The sequence below is a fragment of the Danio aesculapii genome, chromosome 9 (genome assembly GCF_903798145.1).
Source record: "Danio aesculapii chromosome 9, fDanAes4.1, whole genome shotgun sequence".
NCBI lineage: Eukaryota > Metazoa > Chordata > Actinopteri > Cypriniformes > Danionidae > Danio > Danio aesculapii.
This window is the reverse complement of record NC_079443.1, coordinates 20,217,036-20,240,312: the sequence shown is the minus strand read 5'-3', so window position 1 is coordinate 20,240,312 and position 23,277 is coordinate 20,217,036. Positions and strand designations below refer to the sequence as shown.

General features: G+C 34.9%; 1 protein-coding gene across 1 annotated transcript in view; it reads right to left on the bottom strand.

Moving 5' to 3' along the window:
- The window catches only part of igsf3 (immunoglobulin superfamily, member 3), a 332,749-nt gene that overhangs the window by 70,773 nt on the left and 238,699 nt on the right, over positions 1-23,277 (bottom strand). Inside the window, exons 4-5 of the mRNA XM_056465165.1 lie at positions 19,297-19,683; positions 10,612-11,019 (exon numbers count right to left, since the gene is read on the bottom strand). Coding sequence (XP_056321140.1) covers positions 10,612-11,019; positions 19,297-19,683 — 795 coding nt within the window. The remainder of the gene's footprint in view (positions 1-10,611; positions 11,020-19,296; positions 19,684-23,277) is intronic.

Genomic DNA, 23,277 nt, shown 5'->3' with positions numbered 1-23,277 from the left:
TATTAGATGGTAATCTATTACCATCTAATAGGAGGATCAAATGTAATAAACTAATTCAGGATCTTAATGTTGTCATACTTAGTTTAAATTGTTTTGTAGTAAAATATAAAAACAAACAATAATGTGTCACATTAAAATAAATGACTATAGTTAATAATATAAAATTAGTACACTGGTAAACTACTTTATCTTTGGTCACACTGTATTTTGATGGTCTGTTTGTTTAATTTAAGTTACATTGCATCTACATGCCAACTAATTATCATTAGATTATATGTAACGTTGGAGTAAGGGTTACGGTTAGTTGACATGTACTTGCAAAGCTTCTTATAGTCATTTAAATATCTGTTGAAGAAGCAGTATCAACTAATACTCAAACTTTGGAAACTATATATATATATATATATCATTCATTTTCTTTTTGGCTTAGTCCCTTTATTAATCTGGGGTCGCCATAGCGGAATGAACTGCCAACTTATCCAGCATTTTTTATGCAGCGGATGCCCTTCCAGCTGCAACCCATCACTGGGAAACACATACACACTTATTTACACACATATACACTACAGACAATTTAGCCTAGCCAATTCACCTGTACCGCATGTCTTTGGACTGTGGGGGAAACTGGAGTGAACGCAGGGAGAACATTCAAACTCCACACAGATACGCCAACTGACCCAGCTGAGGCTTGAACCAGCGACCTTCTTGCTGTGAGGAAAAAGGACATGTATATATGTACTGTATGTATGACGAGGTCAGAGAAGACGTTAATAACAATAATATCCGTCAAAACCATATATGGTTCGCCCCTGCCTAGATCATGTGTGCTAAAACGTGTAAGAGTCTGCGGGTGTGCAGCTGGATATTATTGAGTTAAACAGAGAATTAAAAAATGGAAAAAGTATATTCTGATCAACAAAAGATGAGCTTGAGCATATGTGAACCGTAGATATTCAAAGAAATATATAGCATATTCACAAGAAGTGATAAGAAAGAAAAATAAAAACAGGAAAGCAGACAGAGAGTGATCGCTGATTTTAAGGCGCATCTTTCATGTCTTGATGAATTCCAGTGCTTTGCTCTCTTGTAAACAGATGATCTGAAAGGGCTTTCTGTCTATCCTGTGTTTGACTGCAGACGGCAGGGAGTCATGATCAATGGCATCTTCTCCAGACTGCAGGGCTGTCGGACACACGCTGAGACAGAGGCTGATTCCTTATAGACGCGCCGAGGCTTTCACATGCACAACCTTTCTCACATTCCGACATTTCTCCTATGGTGTACGCTTTTCGATATCTAATCAATGATCACAGGAGCAATGACGGCACCTGAAGAAGTGTGTGGAGGAGCAGCATGGGCTGATGTTTGAGAGCTTCGAGCCCAGGCAGAGCCAGACAGCCAGAGCCAGAGTGTGTTTGATTATTCCAGACACACAGAGGCGCTCAGAGAAACATGTGGCGTACACACAGCCTCGCGCTCACTGGGAATAGAGATCTCAAATCTCTCAGACTGACACAAGGGCAGAGCTTCTGTTGGCCTGTGGATGTCTTTTCATGTCAAGAATCAGTCCTCTATGACAGCCTGCTACTTTGGTCATCGCGGTTTCTTCTATTTGTACTTTTTTGTTTTGTTTATCTAATGTATATTCTAGAAAATGCCGGCAACTAGCTCTCTGCAACTCTCACATGGTTGTCCACTGAATCTAAGCAGGACTGCGCCTGGTCAGTGCCTGCATGGGAGACCACATGGGAAAGCTAGGTTGTTGCCGAAAGTGGTGTTAGTGAGACCAGCAGGGGTGCTCAACCTGTGGTCTGTGTGGGTCCTAACGCCCCAGTATATTGATGGGGACTCTATACTGCTCGGTGAGTGCCATCTTTCGAATGAGATGTTAAACCGAGGTCCAGACTCTCTATGGTCATTAAAAATAATCTATGATCTAATGATCTAGTGGCTGCAGATCGCTGGTAAACACACAGTTCACAAAAGAACAGCAAATCCACCAGTATATGGACTACAAGTACCATTTATGCACCGCTCACATGCACCTGTTTCTCATTCCACTGATTTTACACACTCACAGATGGGAGCTGCTCATGAACTGAGTACATGGACTATATGCACAGCACCAGGGGCGTAGCAACCAGGGGGATACGTGCACCTCACTTTTAGAGACAGACCATTTAGAAACAGGCGATTAAGAATGTGAACTTTTGGATTTCGTACAGCTGTCCCTCCCACTTTTAAAATGTCTATTACGCCCCTGCACAGCACACACGCACACCTCTTGGCTGAGTCTTGTTTAACTGTTTGTGAACATTACGACGCGTATTCCTTGTCTTACCTTTCCTAAATAGGCCTTTGCTTTGTTGTTTCATTTGTTTACCATGCCTGCTGCCTGCCTGGACTGACTATTCGCCTGTGTTTTTGACCACATCTCTGAATTCCCTGTATACATCTGTTTGCTCCTGTGTTGACTGTTGCTTGCCTGACCATTCTCTGTATAATAAACCCTGCATTTGCATCTGCACTTCCTTGTCAGCGTCCACTTCACATTACACTATGTACCTAAAATAAACAAAAGAACTTTCGTATTGTTGATTTCATGTTGATGTACTTCCAACTGAACTGAATACTTAGTGGGTCTGTCTGTCTCTCTATCTCTACCAATCAGTAATGTGTTTAAAACTATTTGTGAAATAAAATGTGTTTGCTCTTGAAATCAGCCATTTAACTGATGTACTCTGAGAAAAACATTGGAGAGGTTGTAGAAGTAAGTCGAGCGATATACATGTACATTTACAACACTCAGGAGACCTTTTGTATCATTTCATTAGGTTTAGGAGAGTGTGCTTTTTGTTGTATGTTTTGTTTTTCCATTAGAGTAGTTTAGTTAAGATGTTTGGTACATTGAAGATGTTTCTTTTCATGCTTTTCTTTTGATATCTATTTTGGTTTGTTTAAAACAGTTAGTGGGTTTTGATGCATTTCATTCTTTGATTTAAGCACATCTCACAACCTCCTCTGCTTTAGGTACATCATTTATACATTGTAAATTTTTATTCTTTTTACTGTACACATTTTCAGGTTTTTCTCTGGATTTGGGCAATAGATATTGTCAACTGCTGTCATCTTCAGATTTCCATAGTTTGTCTATATCTTCATTGCACAGACACAGAATTATTATGTTACGCCAAACAAATATCCCTGGATTAATAATAACATAGAAATGTTTAGTAACATTATAAATGTATGTACTTTCAATTTTGATGAATTGACTGCACCCTTACTAAATAACATCTCTAAAGGGGTGGTCCACTACGTGTCATATTTTAAACTTTAGTTAACGTGTAATGTAGCTGTGTGACAACATCTCTGAATGTAAGACACTCAAAGTTCAATGCAAAGGGCTTTTACAGAGTTAGCTTAGCAAAGCCTACAGCTAAAGAAGTTTGGGGACTCCAAAAAAATACAGCCAGGTTAATGACATCATAAACCCTTCAGGTTACGCGCATTCAGCAGAGAAAGCAAAAATGCCGTCCAAACACTGCTTTTCTACAGAGCTTGTTCTGTTTCTGTATTTGGGCTTCTAAAAGATATGAAAGAAAGACAGAAGTGCTTACAGTTTAATTTTAATTTTGTTCCTGAGAATTATAAACAAAAATATATAGCTAGAATTTTTGACAAAGGACAGCTTCCAATCTCTCCCAGTTCAGTTCTGGATTCAGCTAAAAACTCCTCAAAGAAGGCGATCACTAACATTAAATCTAAAAATGCAGATTTGTCTGCCACTCAGTAAAGCTGGGAGCTCTAACTGCTTTCTCAGCCATCAAAAACAGCAAACAGTGTGAGAATGCGCGTCTGGGTTTCACCTCTGTCATGGTGTCATGTGTAACCCAGCCAAACGTTTCCAGCGCTACAGGGTGGCCTGAAGCCAGTCAGCCAGACACTAATGAGCACGTTAAGACTCTCTCAGCAGAATAACGCCACAAAACCGGGCCCAGCTTCACTCCCGGCCCTGAGCCTTCATCCATACAGTCAACACTGCTATTTTTACTGCGCTCCACCAACACACCTGTCACAGGGCAGGAGCACAGGGCACACACACGCACTTTGCCCACATGGATGTGTGTGTAAGAGTGGCTATCACATGATTATCTGCGCTTCAACTCAAGTAAAGTGAGACCTGCTATAGACCTGGAGAAGACAGTACTTACAGTATGAGACAAAGACATGAAGAGCTGCCAGTCTTTTGCTTTCAAATCAAAAGCAGAGCTGATGAAACACTTCAACCAAGCTGATTCTGACAGCAGAGGAAGAACAAATGATCAATGTCATCCGAGAGAAAGAGAGGGGATATAAATAATTAAGAGGCATGAAAAAATAAAATAAAATAAAAAAAGCTCAGTCTTTGTCATCTCGCCAAAGCTTCAAGTGTGCAGGTTGGGAAATCTAGAAGTTAGTTAATTTTACAAACTTAAAGCCAGTCTTTTGTCATAACAAAACATATAAACAAACTTTTGATTTAGAAATCAGATAAATGAAAAAGAAATAAAATAAAATAAAATAAAATAAAATAAAATAAAATAAAATAAAATAAAATAAAATAAAATAAAATAAAATAAATTAAAATAAAATAAAATAAAATAAAATAAAATAAAATAAAATTAAATTAAATTAAATTAAATTAAATTAAATTAAATTAAATAAATAAAATAAAATAAAATAAAATAAAATTAAAATTAAAAAGCTACTGTATAAAAAATAGCCAGATTCCTCTTTATTGCTTTAAATTTGAGGCTCATAAATAGCAAATAATTTATTTAATTTAGAAATTGCCATGACATGATTATTTATATACTAATTTGTTCATATTTCATGAATTTATATTTCTAAGCCTCTATTTATATATAAATAAAATGTAGCATTTCAAAGTAAAAACGAATAAATACATTAACAATGAATTGGGAAGGCCAAATTGTCCATAGTGTATGAGTGTGAGTGAGTGTGTATGGTTGTTTCCCAGAGATGGGTTGCGGCTGGAAGGGCATCCGCTGCATAAAACATGTGCTGGATAAGTCGGCGGTTCATTCTGCTGTGGTGACCCCGGATTAATAAAGGGACTAAGCCGAAAAGAAAATGAATGAATGAATGAATAAATAAACAAATAAATAAATAAATAAATACCGATATAGGAAGTTACTTGTTTTATTACTTTGCATCAATATTGAGGTAGAAACAGACTTTAACTCAAAAAATGTAAATATTTTATTTAACAGAAATCTCCACGACATGATATTTTAGTAATTTCCATTAATAATTTATTTATTAAATGCAAATAAAAATGGTTAAGTTGATAAATATTATTGAAAAATTTTATTTATTGCTTTCTTATTGTATGCAGTTTTAAATGAAATTATTATTCCCGTCATTATTGCTTTTATTATTATTATTATTATTATTATTATTATTATTAATAATTTTAATAATATTAATAATAATAATAAATATTAGAGTGATTTCTTAAGGATCATGTGACTCTGAAGACTGGAGAAATTAAGCTGAAAATTCATCTTTAAAATCACTGGAATAAATTGTTAAATTAAATTATAAAATACTTTTGAACAGTCATTTTATAGGGCAATAACATTTCACAATTTTACCATTTATACTGTATTTTTGATGAATAAATGCAGCCTTGGTGGGCAGGAGAAGCTTATTTTAAAATATTTAAAAATCCTTTACTGACCCCAAACTTTTGACCGGTAGTAGGGTTGTCGCGATACCATTAATTCACATTATGATATCAATCTAGCTGAAGTATCGTGATACCAACTAGTATTGCGATACTGTAATTCATCATAACTCAAATCTATGAAATAAAGAAAATTTTCAGAAATACTATATTTTATGTTATAATAGGCATACTTGAATATAATTCCCTTATTATTGAAATAGGTATTTGCACAAAACTTCAACCAAAAAAGAAATTAGTTATTTTAGTTTATTGTATAGATAACTGAGCAACAAAAATACATTCATATAAAGATACAAATTATACTGAACGAAATTCCTAACAAAAAGAGCAAATTAGGCTATATGAAGTGGTTAAAATTGTTTCATTGTTTCCTGTTGCTCTTTTGGGTTTTTCATCAATTGTTTTTTTTATTTTTTTAGTCTTATCGGGTAAGAACCCAAAGTAATTCAAAATTTCACTTTGTGAGTCGTTATTTTTAGGAGATTGTTGCGGTTGTTGTAGCTACTAAATCATATTGGCAGGAACAGAAATGAACTGATTCAGATGTCCGTTCGTCAAAAAACGTGCAATAGGCTTCCATAAAAGGCATGAATTCTGCACAGTTTTGCAACCTTAAAGGGCTCCACAGTCTATATAAATAAAATGGTGTATTGAGCATGTGCGCATTTTAGTGACTTTTCCACATGCAACATTATCTACTGTAGATAGACTATTAATGATGATACTACCGTACAAACTACAGCAGCACCGCCAGTATTTTGGAGCCATAGTATCACGATAATATCATAGCACCGGTAAACCGTGCAACCCTAACCGGTAGAATATAAAATTTGTTCATTTTAAAATTTATAGTGAAAAAATAATGAACAAATGAATGAAGCATGAATAATAAATCAAAAAAAGAAATATGCTAAATATATAAATAACATTAAAATATATAGGCACATTTACTTGCTTTGATGTTGAGGCAGAAAGAGGCTTAACAACACAGATTGTGCATATTAACATTTAATATTGGAATTTTTATCACATAAGTATAATAATATTTCATCAATTTCCTCTAAATAAACCTTTTAAATGAATTAATATTTTTGAAAAATCTTTACAATGTTCAACCATAATTTGACAAAAATGACAAAATTATCTTACAATTAAATTATATTTAATACACATATAAATATTTGCCTCTTTCCCTAATTTAAAAAAATATATATTTACAAAGTTAGGTTTTCCAAACATTCTACCATCCTGTTTATTCATTTTATCTTTCAAACTATTTCACCCCATACGCCAGTTGTCAAAACAGAAATCGCCATGAAAGGTTGTGGAAAACATATGCCTGACAACAGCAGCACTGGATCCCTGAAGAAAAAGAATCTATGAAAGAATGACTTTGTCAAACTATGTTAGAACAAGAGGAAGTATTTAAAGTACCAAAAGGGAGACATATTGTTCGTTATTAAGAATCAATCACATATCTTGTCTAAAAACCACTCACAGTCACACAGCACATGCTTATCAGAGCCAGTGTGTTTATTTAGAGCATCTGCCAGCATGATTTCCAGTCATGTTTTCTTTCTGTGTGTGTGTGTTCTCATTACACACACAGTTAAAGAGCAGACTGTGGAGTCACGGCTATTGATTGTGATGGAATGCTGACAGCAGTAGTCTTCCACTGAGCTACATGTACACGAGGCTACAGTATATAATCACGAGTGAGCTATTGACTTCATATAGAGCTTTACATGCCACTTCAGCACTCACTTCACTTCACTCCAGTCAATTCATGTTCCCGTCATTGCTGAAGCTCAAGTGTGAGTTTGTGTCTGTGTGAGTCTGAGGCAGAGAACACGATGCATTGATGATGTCATAAATATGATGTGATGCTGACACAAAAAATACAGTAGCCTACGCTGCGTGAGTACAAATACACTACATATGCAAATAAAGTGGCCGAATTTCTGTATGAACAGGAAATGTTTATCCTCCTGGCATTGAACGTCAGGAAGGAATATTTTATGTATTTACTTATGAGAGAATATTTTAATTCATATTCAGATACATGTGTATATACAGTTGAAGTCAGAATTAATATATTATATTATCCCCTTTCAATTTTTTATTCTTTTTTAAATTTTATTTATTTATTTATTTATTTAATTTTTATTTCCCAAATTATGTTTAAAAGGAAATTTTCACAGTATGTCTGATAATATTTTTTTCTTCTGGAGAAAGTCTTGTTTGTTTTATTTTGTCCAGAATAAAAGCAGTTTTTGATTTTTTTAAAAACCATTTTTAGGTCAAAATTATTAGCTCCTTTAAGCTATTTTTTTTTTTCGATAGTCTACAAAACAAACCATCATTACACAATCGCTTGCCTAATTACACTAGCCTGCCTAGTTAACCTAATTAACCTAGTTAAGCCTCTAAATGTCACTTTAAGCTGTATAGAAGTGTCTTTAAAAATAGATCTAGTCAAATATTATTTACTGTCATCATGTCAAAGATAAAATAAATCAGTTATTAGAAATGAGTTATTAAAACTATTATGTTCAGAAATGTATTGAAAAAATCTCCTCTCCATTAAACAGTAATTGGGAAAAATAAATAAACAGGGGGCTAATAATTCAGGGGGGCTGACTTCAACTGTATGTTTACATATTACGGTTTAAAGGTTTCATTCTTATTTTTCAAAATAAAATAAAATAAAATAAACTTAAAGGGCACCTATGATGCGAAATCAACAGAAAATCAACCTAAAAATTGTCACACGACCAAGAGTCTGCATTTTAAACATTTAAATAGTGTCACGCGGAAAAACCATTAATGTCCACTAAGAAGAATGGAGATGCCGCTTGCTGTCATTTTCACTTCGGCCATTAAAAAGCAAATCCTCTGCAGATAAAAAAGGAGAGCCTACATGAACAAATAAAAGGACAGAGTAAGGAAGGCTTTGAGGGATACGTGGAAACCATATTTGAATCAAAGAGAAGAACAAAAACCAGAAAAAAATCTATCGAAAGTGGTAAGTGGAAGAACCGTATATTTGATGTAAGAACCGTATCTCTCTCTCTCTCTCTCTCTCTCTCTCTCTCTCTCTCTCTCTCTCTCTCTCTCTCTCTCTCTCTCCCTCTAAACGTGCTGAGGACCCCTAAACAGCACAAAGAGTAAACCACATATCATATATAATTAAGCAGTATCAATGCATATTTCTCGCAACTCCTGTGTAAACTATGGCAAGCAGAGTTTATTTGTTTATAAATTTATTTATATCATGGGATGGCAGAGCGTGAGAACAGTTTGAAGTAGTATATACGCAGGTGCCCTGCACCAGCTTTTTTAAATAAATGGCAATATTTAGCTATGATGTATGTCTGCATTGTATGTATTTATTGTTGCATTTATTTATTTATTTATTGTTTATTATTAATAATTGATTGTTATTGACTGTACTGTAAAATGGTCTATGAATTGTACATTGTTCATACTGTATTTTCTGTTTTTAAATAATAATAATAAACTTATTAATAAATAAACTTGAAAGAAATGCTTAATATTAATCTGAAGTTTCTATTACTGTATTAAAACTAAGATAAAGGAATCAGATCTTTAGTGGTTTAAAGTGACATGATGAATTGGAGTTATTGTTGGAGTCACTGTTATTCCATAATAACTGGACATATACTGTTCTTTCACATTTGAAAAATATAAATCACAATAACTTTATATATATATATACACAGTATATATATATATATATATATACACAGTATATATATATATATATATATATATATATATATATATATATATATATAGATAGATAGATAGATAGATAGATAGATAGATAGATAGATAGATAGATAGATAGATAGATAGATAGATAGATAGATAGATAGATAGATAGATAGATAGATAGATAGATAGATAGATAGATAGATAGATAGATAGATAGATACTAACACTGAAAAATGTTATCCCCTTAGAATTGAGAAGCTTTTGTTGTCTATCTTCAAGTGAAATAAAAATATATAATATAACGTTCCCAATCCAAATGAAAAAATCATATTTCTCAAAATTAGAAAATATGGACTTATACGGTTCTTCGTCTCAAGGCCTTTACTTTTGAAAGCTGTTTGAACAGAACTGTGTGGAGGTCTATTGTGTCACTGTCATATTAGAGTGATATGAACATGAACAAGTCTCTTTTTTAAATTTCCTGACATTAAAATAGGATCCAAATCCCATCGATTTTGCAGTTTTCCCAGACCACCGAATGATAATATGGAATTATTGACAGGATCGTATTAACATGTCTCCATAGTAACACATATACACATGTTCACAGAACAGGATTTGCAAAGAAACTAAAATTAAAATGTGAAAATCTGAATTTTCAGGATCATTACTTATTACTCATCACGCTAATGTGTTGATTTGATTGTCAAGAATCACTTATTATTATTTTGTTTTATTAAGTTGTGCGTTTTTGTAGTATCTATAGCCTTATAGTAAAGTATAAACTTATAAAAATCTCAATTGTACATTAAAAGTGTGAATAAAGAAATAAATACAAATATTTTTTAAGTATTTATATTTATGTAGTAAATTCTTTATCCAGGGTTATTATGGTTTACTGAAAACACAAAACTATTTAACCAAAATACATTTAACAAAAAAATGAAAATATAAAAAAATAAAAAGCACAGACAAAAAGCTAAATAACTACAAAATACATAAAACAAATTATAAAAACAAATGAAAAATAAAATGAAATGAAAAATGAATAAAAATAAGATGGATAGACAAACAGAAAGACAGACGTACCGACTATTACATAATGCACATGATCTTACCGACTGATTTCACAGTGACGGTCTTGATGGCGGATTCGTCTCCAATCTGCTGCCAGATCCAGTCGGGCGCAGAACCACTCTGTGACCACTCGGTGGCGCTGCATCTGTACTGGCCCTCGTCTGTGGGGAAGGCATTGTACAGGAACAGGGTGAAGGTGTCGGGTTGAACCCGCTCCACCCTGACCTCCCCGAAACTGCTGCGCTCCCTAAAAGTGGGCCCAGGAGTGACGGTACCCTCACGATCCACAGACGCCACGTTCACAGCAGGACCCGCTCCATCCTTATCTGTCCACTGCCACGTCACTGACAGCGGACCCATAGTACTACCAACAACACAGGTCAGCTGGATGCTCTCCCCCTCCATAATCTCTGACGTGTTGCTGGATAAGGACACAGTGATGTTACTTCCTAAGAGAGACACACAAACAACAGAGGAAATGAGAAATCACTCTTTGGAAACATTACACTACTGCTAGTTTATCATAATAATTAGAGTACATCTGCATTATGTATGAGTGAATTACTCATGATAAGCTCTACAGGAAACAACTGCACAAATTCTCATTGAATGAAACTTGCTTTGTTATAAAGTCACTTTCAGGCTAATAAACAATAACACTAATTCCTGTCTATGCATTAGGAGTTTAAACATCAAGTAATCAAGTAAAAAAATTTAAGTTGTTAAAAAAAGAAAATAAGATGAATAAGAATAAATAAATAAGGTTTATGTTTGCCAAAAAATAAACCATTCAACCTAGTCTTCTTAAAAACATTAGTTACTAGGGACATACAGAATATTCGGAAAATAGCAAGAAATATGAGGTTAAAAGAAGCTATGCTAGTGCACTGCCCGGTAGTGTTCAATATGCTACTTTCATTCTCTTTTCAGTTGTAATAACTGTATGTTCTGAAACACATTTCACACCGGATGTGGAAAGCGATGCGCTATGAAACCCATTCATTTCAATAGCTTTCACCACTTGACCAGAGGAGCAAACCTTCGACCTGTTTGTGTGTGCTATGGTCAAAGTTCAAAATAGCTCAAAATGACACCCTATAGATATATATAGATCCTATAGATACAGTGTAGAGCTCTACTGGTGTTTCTATTGGCTGTCACTCAAGAAAATCGCTCTTCACTTGCATAAAGTTGAAAGATATTGAACTTTGTCACATCTATTTTGTCACATTTTTTTAAGAACGCATCTCCTCCTAGACCGTACATACAACAACCATCAAACTAACTCCAATGTTGTGTTGTTTTTGTGTGTACTGTACATAGATGAATATGGCCACTGTGTAAATAAACAGTACAGTTCTGATCTTATTGCCACATTAGATCGTTATGATAACATAATATATGCCTTCAGTGATTTCCTGAAGATAAATACCAAAAAATAAAACAACTGGAAGAACTACAGCAGTCGCGATCGTCTGATCTCACATGAAGCATGAGATCGCGATGACATATAATAACGTGTGCAAGTGCTGTAGTGGTGTCCCAATTCTTAGGGGTAAATTTTGAAGCCCTTCCCCTTAACCCTCGGTTTTAAGGGCCATGGGGAAGGGGTAGGGGTACAAAAATAGAATTGGGATTGGGCCTATGTATCAGCAGATATTAAGCAGAGAGTCTACTAATACTCCAATGGACCATCAAAACAACGTGTTACCATATAAAATGACAGATGAATGAGTTAAGGAAAACAACATATCTTAGTTTTTTATTTTGAAGCTTTAGTTGGTAAATTACCATAGTATATATATATTTAATTTGCTGGAGTACTGTTAAAATACTTACAATACCAGATCAGCACATGTACTCTTACGGTACTTAAGATGCCATTTTTTTTACACAGAGTTAGGTCGATCTGCATTCTCTTGGTACTGTATGCTCTATATGTATGGAATGTGCTTCAAGATATACTACATATGAAATCCATACCATCTAGCACTATATTTAAAAATATTTTAAAGACATTCAATTTAGGGCGACAATATGGACTCACTGGTAGAAAAGATAGTGTATCTCAATGGGAAATTACTGCTTAAATAATATATATATATATATATATATATATATATATATATATATATATATATATATATATATATATATATATATATATATATATATATATATATATATATAGGACCATGGATTGCTGTTTTTAATGTAAATAATTCTTTTGAACTTAAGTTGAAAGTGATTTCTACAGAACATAAAATAATTTGACAACCTCTGAGCTTACAGTAGGTCTGAAAGGTTTGAGCATCATAACTGAAATCAATTACGTAAAAGGTATCTTATCTTCTCCCTTTGTGCTCTACAGCAGACAAGGCCTCAGACAAGCAGGACTTCGGGAATAGTTTTCTCATCAACAGATCTAGAAGCCTGAGAGATCTCGTAAGTACGAGTGTAGATCAAAGCCTTCGCAGACTCCATCTCCAGAGTTCTCGGCAGGGATTTCGCTCCACCTCATCTCCATAAAAGCAGCGTGTGATAAAACAAAAATGAGGCTTTAAAGAGACAGAGTTTGTGCCCTTCCCATGGGTCATCCAAAGCTTCCTTTAGAAAGGCTGCAGAAGAACCCACCATGACCAATCGGGCAACAACGAACACGAAAAGGCTTTGATTTCATACATAACAAAAGAGAAACATCTGGGGATGAAGCCTCTTCAATTTCTAATGTGCTCCTTTTCTCAGAGGAGATGAAATAAGGAGTGCACAATGACCAGCTGGGGTATGGCTGAACCCTCACCCAATCTCTCTATACACAGACGGCCATATTTTGTCTGAAAGACCTACTTAGATAGTCGGCGAGGCCTTGAGCAGATAAGAAAAAGTGAGCATGTGGGTGAAAAAGGGGTCTTGAATCCATGCTGCAGCATCAATCTATTGCTTTAATAACCCTGCATATATTGCACATGGTCTCCTGCAGAGGCAAAGCAAGAAATAAGCCCAAAGCTTGGTGTAATAAAGTGCCATTTAAAAAAGGTCCTTTAACAGTTTAAAGTGCAGTTCACATCAAGAATGACAATTAATAAAGATAACTAAAACCATAATTATATTAGAACTACATTAGAACCAGACAATGGCACTTTATAAAGGCAGGATACATTCTGATTGTAAAGTTTTGGGGAAAAATAATCTGAAAAATTATTTCTTCATTGATTCGGAGATTTTCAAAGTACATCGCTATTCTCTCTTGAAACAATTCTGAGCTTAGTTTGTAACAGCAGATGGTGCTGTACTCTGCTTGCCTCCAATTCCTTACTAATACCACTTGAACCTAAGTTAAGAAGGGTTTAAGTCAGAGATACCCAATCTAGGGCCAGCGGGCCAAAGTTGGCCCATGCTTACCTTTGATTTGGCCCAACATCCCATTTGAAATGAGAGGGCGAATTATGGGGAGGTGGATGGGGTGAATATCTTTGACAGATTGTCATTCGTAATTTAATGTAAACTTTTGTTTGTTTTGTTTTGTAAATGAATCAGATGTTTAAAAATGTAAATATTGCGCTTGACGGAAAGAGGGAAATACACAAGACATCGGCAAGCAAATCAAGGCAACTCCACTTAAGTTATGTTTATGAGTTATGGGATTGTTTGCGTTTTTACTGTAATAAGTTCACTATACTTTTTTAATATACTGGATTAGTTAATTTAACTTAAAACAATGTTTTGTAGCTATTTTTAAATATTAGGAAATAAATTAGGATATAACTCACGGAATATTTACTGTAACAGTTTGATATATTTACCTTTGGCCTACAAACCTCAATAAACTTTGCTTTTTGGCCCTCCAACCCTGGTTTAAATGAACTATAAGAGTGCTCATTGTGACCTATGTTTAAATTAATCTTATAACGACACATAAATGACACACAAGTGCTCTTCCTCTCAGAATAAATTGTTGCCACAGCTATATATTTTTTATTTATTTATTTATTTATTTATTTTTGCCATGATGTGAACTCTACTCTTCTTTGAAAGTCTGTATATTTGTTGTTTTGGATATCATGTAACCACAATTATGCCAATAGTGCCATTAGTGTCACAATTCTGCCAATAATTATTCTCTTAAAGGTATAGTTTACCAAAAATGTCATTCTAAAAGATTAATTCTACAATGTAATAATATTGTTCCAAAACTACATGACTTCCATTTATGAGAAACATCAATAGAGTCTGAATATCTTTATCTTTCAATTTCAAGTTGCCAATGAAATCTTTGTCATTTCCATAAAGTTTAAATGAACATAGCTGAAAGAATGAAAAAGACGAAAAAGATTAAACATTTTGATGTTAAATGTCAAGAAAAAAAAAAACAACAAAAATAAAATGATTCATATTTTAATTATTAGTCACACCATTTTTTGAACAATTAAAGTTGAGTTAATTATTACAGAACTACATTGTTTTGGTCAACTACTCTCTTAAGAGAGAAATTACCACAAAAAATATAAGTGACAAAATTGCAGTTATGTGATATACATTCAACCAAAATGTGTCTTTATAAGCTCGAGAGTGTATTTTTCTGTTGAAGACAAAAGAAGATATTTTGAAGAACATTATTAACCCCAGTTGACTTCATGTATAGTAGCTTTCAAAGTATGCATATCTTCCTACTATTACAATATACAGTCAAGCCCAAAATTATTCATATACCAGGGGTATGAATAATTTTGGGCTTAAGTGGATATTTAATATTTTTGCCTTCAAACAGTTTTCCTCCAGACCCTCTAAAAGCAGATCCTCTAATGTGGAGTAGGAAACTTTCCCTCATCCTACAGAGTCTGACAGTACTGTTGCTGGATTCAGGTGGTCTAAGCAGAACCGATGTATCCTTACCAACCTTTGATTAACCTCCACTCCACCATCTCATCAACTGTTTGAGCCCAGATGTGCTTTCTTTGCCTGGGCACAATCACATCCACCCTTGGGGATCTACCAAGGCTGCGCTGAAGGCGACGCCATTCCCACTTTCATTTCATGCCTGTTAGAGTTGGCTTTTGGAGTAGCTCTCGCTTAAAATACAATGCTATTTCAAGGGCTTTTCAGGCCTCCACAAAACCAAGCGCTCTGCATTAAACGATTTTACACAGGACACAGTGCTGTATAACTCAGAAGCACAACAGTGGAGTGGGGAGATACTCTGCAACTATAGCTTTACATTTAAACTACAGCAGCTGTTACTCCAATCTTCAGTGTCAGAAATTCTAATATGACACTTTAACGCTCCTGAAATATTTCTTAATAATGTAAATGTTGTTCTGCCTAAAATATACTGCAAAATAGAAAGATCTAAACAACCTTCATTTAAAATAGAATTCTTTCACAATATTGTTTTGTTATATTACTGTTAAAGGAAAATCTCCTGTTAATATACTACACCCTAAGGCAGGGGTGTCCAAACTCGGTCCTGGAGGGCCGGTGTCCTGCAGATTTTAGCTCCAACTTGCCTCAACACACCTGCATGGATGTTTCTGGAAAGACTAGTAAGTGCTTGATTAGCTAGCCCAGGTGTGTCTAATTGGGGTTGGAACTAAATTTTGCAGGACACCGGCCCTCCAGGACCGAGCTTGGACATGCCTGCCCTAAGGCCATCCAAAATGTACAGTAGATGACCTTTTTTATTTAGAAGAACATTACAGATGTTAAGCTCAAACTGTGGTCTTTGTTGATAGATATATGGAAGTCAACATCTACAGATTTAGGCAAAACTAAAATAGCACAAGCGGCTCCTGATTGTCTGCGCAAAAATCTGAACTTATTATTTACAATGTTATTACCTTTAAAGCTTGTGCTCCAGACAGCCGAGAACACGCTTTGGACTGTTTGCCAAGGCTGTGGATTAGAGGTAATAATGCCATCTAATCCAGCCATTGACTTTCATTTTATGAATCACCATGGTTAACGACCATGATTACAACTACAAAATTAAAGAACAGAGAGGAAAAAATAAATAAATAAAAAAATCACCTACATTTTGCATAGCCTGGTTTTTATTTTTTGATGAAGAATCTCTTTAACTGCTGATAAATAAATCTGACTGACACCAAACATGTAGGCCTATGTACAGTTGAATTCAGAATTATTATCCTTTCTGAATTATTAGCCCCTGTATATATATATATATTTTCTTTCTGTTAAATTGAAAATGTTTGTCCACACATTTCTAAACATAATAGTTTTAATAACTAATTTCTAATAACTGATTTCTTTTTTCTTTGCCATGATGACAGTATATAATATTTTACTAGATATTTTTCAATATACTAGTATTTAGCTTAAGTGTAATTCAAAGGCTTAACTAGGTTCATTAGGTTCAAGTTGGGGCAATTAGGCTAATCATTATAAGACACTGTCACTTTGTCATATTTATCATATTGACAAGCTTTTTGCACAATATATACTGTTTTGCATCTGCTCAAATTCTGGTTTGCACTCCTTGCCATATGCCCTTATATGTAATTGTGTTATTATTTTTTATTATATTTTATATTATATTATATGTGTAATTGTATTTATTGTAATTTCTTTTTAATTGAATTTCAACTTTTTTTTATTAATATAATCTGTTATGCACCTAGGGTTTGAAAGTAACGCAATTTCGATTCTTTGTATGTCTTGTTTATGTGGTTGAATTTACAATGAAGTTGACTTTGACTTAATAACAGTAAAAAAATACAATAAAAAAACAATAAAAAAATATTGAAGTCAGAATTATTAGCCCCCCTAAATTATTAGCCCCACTGTTTATTTTTTTCCCCAATTTCTGTTTAAGGGAGAGAGGATTTTTTCAACACATTTCTAAACTTATTAGTTTAATGACTGATTTCTAATAACTAATTTATTTTATCTTTGCCATGATGACAGTAAATAATATTTGACTAGATATTTTTCAAGAGACGTCTATACAGCTTAATGTGATTATACATCATTTGTGAAATATTTGTAAGAAGAAAAAAAACACAGGGGGGCTAATAATTTTAGGATTTCAACTATTTATGTTCCATAACATAAAAAAATGTTGCTTTATTAAAAAGGTCAGCCTAGATTCTAAATATCTCAGTTTTATCAAACATATAAACATCTATACAGATTTTCTGTTGTCTTAGGTCCCATTTACACTAATGCATTTTAGTTTTAAAATGCAGTTTTTAAAAGTTTTGCTATGGTTACAATATCTGTCCACACAATCTACTACTGCTCTGTGTCAGTGTGGATGGAGCAAAACAGAGACATCTGAAAACGGAGGTGTGGCTGCAGACATTTGCACTTTTTTTCAATATTAAGTGCACAAAGTTCAGGCTTGAATCATTTCAAGTTTGACAATCACAAACTTCCGAGGACACGTCGGATAAATTTTTAAAGGGAACTGTGTATTTTATAAGGTACTGCCTATTTTCATTTTGATATTAAAACAACCTAACAGTCACCAAAAATGTTAAGGCGTCATGTAGCTACATATTTCTATGACCGTCATCTTCACTGTATGCATATTTAAATTCATTCTTTATTCATTTTCATTCAAAAATATGAAACATACACTGTCTCTTTTGCTGAATATCAGTTTTAACAATCAATAATAGCCATTACAAAAGTATAATGTACGATAAGTTTATACAATATAGGAAATAAAGGCAAGCAATCAGTCAATATGCAGAATCAGTGTACGCGGTTACATCAATTAATATATTAACTTATCTTTGCGCTCAGACAAAACACGTTACCTGAGAACGAGTAATAGATTCAAAAGACCAAAGAGTCGTTAGATAGAGACAAGATGAATTAAATATCATGGTTAACAACTACAGTGAGATAGCATCCAGCGGAAGATCCTTGATGAGCTGTCTAATGGGCACTGCTCTCACCTGGGTAGATGTGCTCAAAGCACACGCTGACTGCCTGGAGCTCAGACCTCCACATACGCTGCAGCGCATGCCAGAGTGTGTATGTGTGTTCATGTGATGTGCGTATTCAGCGGCATAGTGTGGATGGAGAGCTGTTCAGAAACGCTAGGTAAAACGCCAGTGTGGATAGCTTTTATAACTAAAATGTATTAGTGTAAACAGGGCCTTATTCAACACACTCATGTCTATTTAGTCAAATCTAGAAAAAAGAAAAAGAGAATAACCTTTTCTTGTCAGTTTTTTAAATAATGAGCTGACGTTTGATTGTTAAAAAAAACTTACTGTTCAGTAAAATGCTCAATGTGACAAAAACTGATGTAGCGTTCTGTCACAGCACTGCTAGTCGTTACAGGAAAAGCTGTACTATTTTGAACAACAGCTGAACTACTTTCACACTACTGTTATTTTTTCTCCGGTTTACTCATTATGTCTAACAGTAGGAGTCTGCACAGTGAGTGAACACCTGGTACACAAACTGAAAAACATGTGAGAAAATAAGGGGCAATACTGAGCATATATTTAGTGATTTAGAAAGCATCAGGAACAATAAGCAAAACTTGGAAAAATCCATTTACCTCTATTCAATTTCTCAAACTCAATTTTCTTTTTAAAACAGCTAGCTTATAGGCTAAACAGCATCAGAATAATTCACTTAATGTGATCAACCTGGCGGCCTCAGTCCTGATGTTCATCTGCTCATTTAGTAAGTGTGCCGTTGAGACATATCAGCTGACTTCTCTGGGGACCGATAGAAAATGTGATACTCACTGAGCGGGGTTACAGTGATCTGAACGTTGCGGGAGCGTTTGCTGCGGTCGATGAAATCTCCAGTGAGGGTCTTTTCCCGCTCTGTCACTCTGCAGATGTATTTCCCCGAATCCTCAGGAAGTAGGCGCTGTAGCTTGAGCAGGTGGACGGACGGACTTTCTTTGCGCACAGTCAGGAGGCCGGCAGCTTCCCGGTCCACGTAGTTGGGTCCCAGGACAGGCACAGCGCTGGGCCCGATCACGGCTACGGGTGAGCTGCTGAAGACCCACGACACCGAAAAGAAGCGCTCTGGAACATTCTGAGCGTCAATGGTGCAGCGGAGCTCCAGCGGCTCACCAGCCGTGTAGGCCCGGCGATCTGTGGTCACCTGGATGCTGAAGTCCCGATCTGGGTAAGAAAGACAAATAAAGGATGCATTAGTCATGATAAAACAATCCACAATGCACTGATTGCAAATTTGATTAACCAAGTTATAGTATGTACTGTAACAGTAACATTGCTTGTTGAGTCACTTTGACTTAATCTTTTGAAGTGAACTTTTTAATATTCTGTTTTAATATTAATTTACATTTCTCTTTGTAAGTTTGACTCTAGAAATGCAGGACTGAATTATAAGTCATGTCTCTAAAGTGTATTTTTTACTTAAAACATTTAAGTTGATTTATTATTACAAACTATATCCAGGGATTCTGCAGATATCATAATGTCAAATTTAAGACTTTTTAAGACCTTTATAAGACCATTAAGTATTAAATTTAAGACCTATATTACAATAATCAAAAACATTTATACACATAAAGAGAAAATGCTAAATCACAAAATTAATGGTAAATTTTTTTTATTCAAATTGAAGAGTACTAAAGACAGGTTAGATGCACAATTGAACCACAGAAAAAACAAACAAACAAACATCTTAAGGCTGATTTATACTTTCGCCTGGCGCCACATCGCGCACCTCACGAAACGGACGAGGCTTTTATACTTGACGTGTTCGCCATTGAGATGACAAGGGGTGGTCAAAAAGGCCGATTCTCGAAGGCTCATTCTTTATTCTCGTGCTGCAGATGTTCTGTTCAACTGTTTTCTCGCTAGTGAAGCATTCAGTTTTTCAACTTTCAAAGTCTGCCATGTAAATAGCAAATGTGTCACGCCATGACACAACTGACTCTTAAAGGGAATGAGAGATGAGATGATGCACGTTATGCTCAAAACTCACTCATTAAGAGAATAAGCACAACCCCGTTAGACCATGCGCCAGGGTGCAGAGTGTATTTTTCTGTCCTTAAAATAGCAAAAGGGGATTCAGACAGGCCCGTAATGATTTTGCGCCATGCACTTTAGACTTTGCACCTAGATCACTAAAATAGAGCCCATAGTGTTGGTTTCGTCACAAAAAAACACAACTTTAGCTACTATACACCAGTTCTCCAGATAGCTCATGCTTTACTTCTGTCTACTGATGGACAAATGAGATGAAAATAATACTGAGAAGATTTCACCATGAACCAATGATAGTCTGATAATGTTCACCAGCTGAAATAAACTTCAAAACTGAGCTTTACCAAACTTTCAAATGAACTATATTTTGGTCCGATATTATTTGAAATTACGTCATGCAAGTTCTTCAGTTTCACTTCAAGTAAACCATAGCTTTCATTTCCATATGATGCGCAGTTTGCTCGTCTCATCAGAAAAAAAGCACTTTCTTTCCTCCATTTGGCTTCGTCAGAGGTGATTGCCCCTGGGCTCTAATTACAACAACACACTTCCTGAGAAACACTTTAACTGCGTAAGTACATGGCAGCAGCACACGGACAGGAAATGTACACGGGGGATGATGGTGTGTGTGTTTTTACATGCAGTCATTATTTGTGCCTCACGCTGTGCACTCCTCTCCAAAATAACAGCACAGTAAATAGGACTGTGCTAAAAGAGGAATTCGCAGATCACAGGGAAACAAAGGCCAGTGGCTGTTTTTCCCTTTCCTCCTGTGCTACTCAACCAGCGTGATGCTCCATTAGGACATTACTGCCCGCCTGAATGGAGCCGGTCTGCGTTTTAGGACTAAAACGGCATGGTTCAGACAGATTAATTAGCAGTAGGGATGAAGAGCTGAATGTGGAAATGAATGAGGACAAACGGAGAGAAAGGTGACAGGATAGGTGAATACGTACAGTAGAACCGTCTAACAATCAGCACATTGAAGAAGAGAGGTCATCCAAATCTCCGTTCTGTACTGTGCCTGTACTGTGGAATGATTGCTCTTTGACCAAATGTTCATGCCCATATCTTTGAGTCGTAATAAGCAACAATGGCTGATTAACATCATACTTCAATAAACGTTCAAAACTTCTCTGTACTTTGGATTCAATGAATGGTAAATCAATATGCACAATTTAGGGTTGAGTGAATACTGAATAGTCAGAGTACAGTATATTCTTAACGAAGCAAAGATTTTTAATACATTATTTTTAATGCGTATTGTAACTATTTGCTTTCTGTCATCCCTAAAAATTATTAAAGTGCCATTCAATAACAATAAATATGTTTCTGTAAATCAAATCAGCATATTCCAATAATTTTAAGAGGATCACATGAATAAAAAATAGAATAACACCTACTAAAAATTCAAGTCTGAGAACACAAAAAGCAATTGTTTTTATTAAAAATAGTTATTGGATAATAAAATTGTTCTTCTGTATATTACAGAATTTTAAATAAAAAAAAATTGACAAGCACCACCCGCAAAAATTAGTGGCAGTAAATTTATTTGAAGAGTGAGCAAGCGAAAGAACGAACAAACAAACGAACGAAAGAAAGAAAACACAAATAAAATGCATTCAACACTATAAATCCCATACTATCACTGTTGTATGGACCCCACAGTCACCCTTTAGAGCTACATAGGTGAGCTTTTCAGGCAGCATTCAGTTATTTAATCTTTACAGTGAGTCCCCCCCCCCCCAAAGTCAAAAACATCAAAACAATTGACCTACCCATTGGTCCAACATTTACATTTTCAAAATTTGTTGAAGCAGTGAATACATGTACTAGTGTATTTAGGGGGCCCCTCAATGCAGTATTACTGTCATAAACAATAATACAATTGTTCCATAGGTGGACTACCTAGAAAATTATCCTTATACGTGCTAATTCTTATCTAACTTTCCTGCCTGAATAATAAAGAAACATATATCTTTTGTTTCTTTTCTGGCTCATGGTGCCTTGCATGATGAAAAAATGTGGCACATCTCTATCTGAATGACTTTAGGTCTTTTTCACTTCATGCACATCTGATTGATGGATAAGCTGTGCGCTCTATTTCAGTCGTGTTGCTGTAATTAATACAGCCAAGATTTGGCTTAATAGCCTACATAGAATTAAAAAGGTTGCATCAAGTTAAAAACAACCTTAGTTACACACTTGCTCCATCCATAGAATAAATACACATCCTCACTTCAATCTATCTATCTATCTATCTATCTATCTATCTATCTATCTATCTATCTATCTATCTATCTATCTATCTATCTATCTATCTATCTATCTATCTATCTATCCATCCATCCATCCATCCATCCATCCATCCATCCATCCATCCATCCATCCATCCATCCATCTTCCCAGCATACTGTAGTCTTTGCAAAGACCTGTACATATTATTGATCAAGAACTCTCTGTATCGTGATCAAAGATAAAAATCTGAAAGCAGATGATGGTACTGCAGAAACAAAAGAAATCAAACCCCAAAGAGATGAATGATTCTTCTTTAAACACGGGAACTTTTTTTACAGAATTTTACAGCATATAATTCTATAAACAATTCCACGGTTTGGAGTCAAATTCCAGTGTCACTCCAGTGTAAGCTCACAGAGAAAAAACAGCAATTACAAACTCAAAGATAACAAGCCTACTTGTTAAAGAACACAATTTACTATACAGTAACCAAACACAGAGACCCCAGTACTAGTACATAAAAAA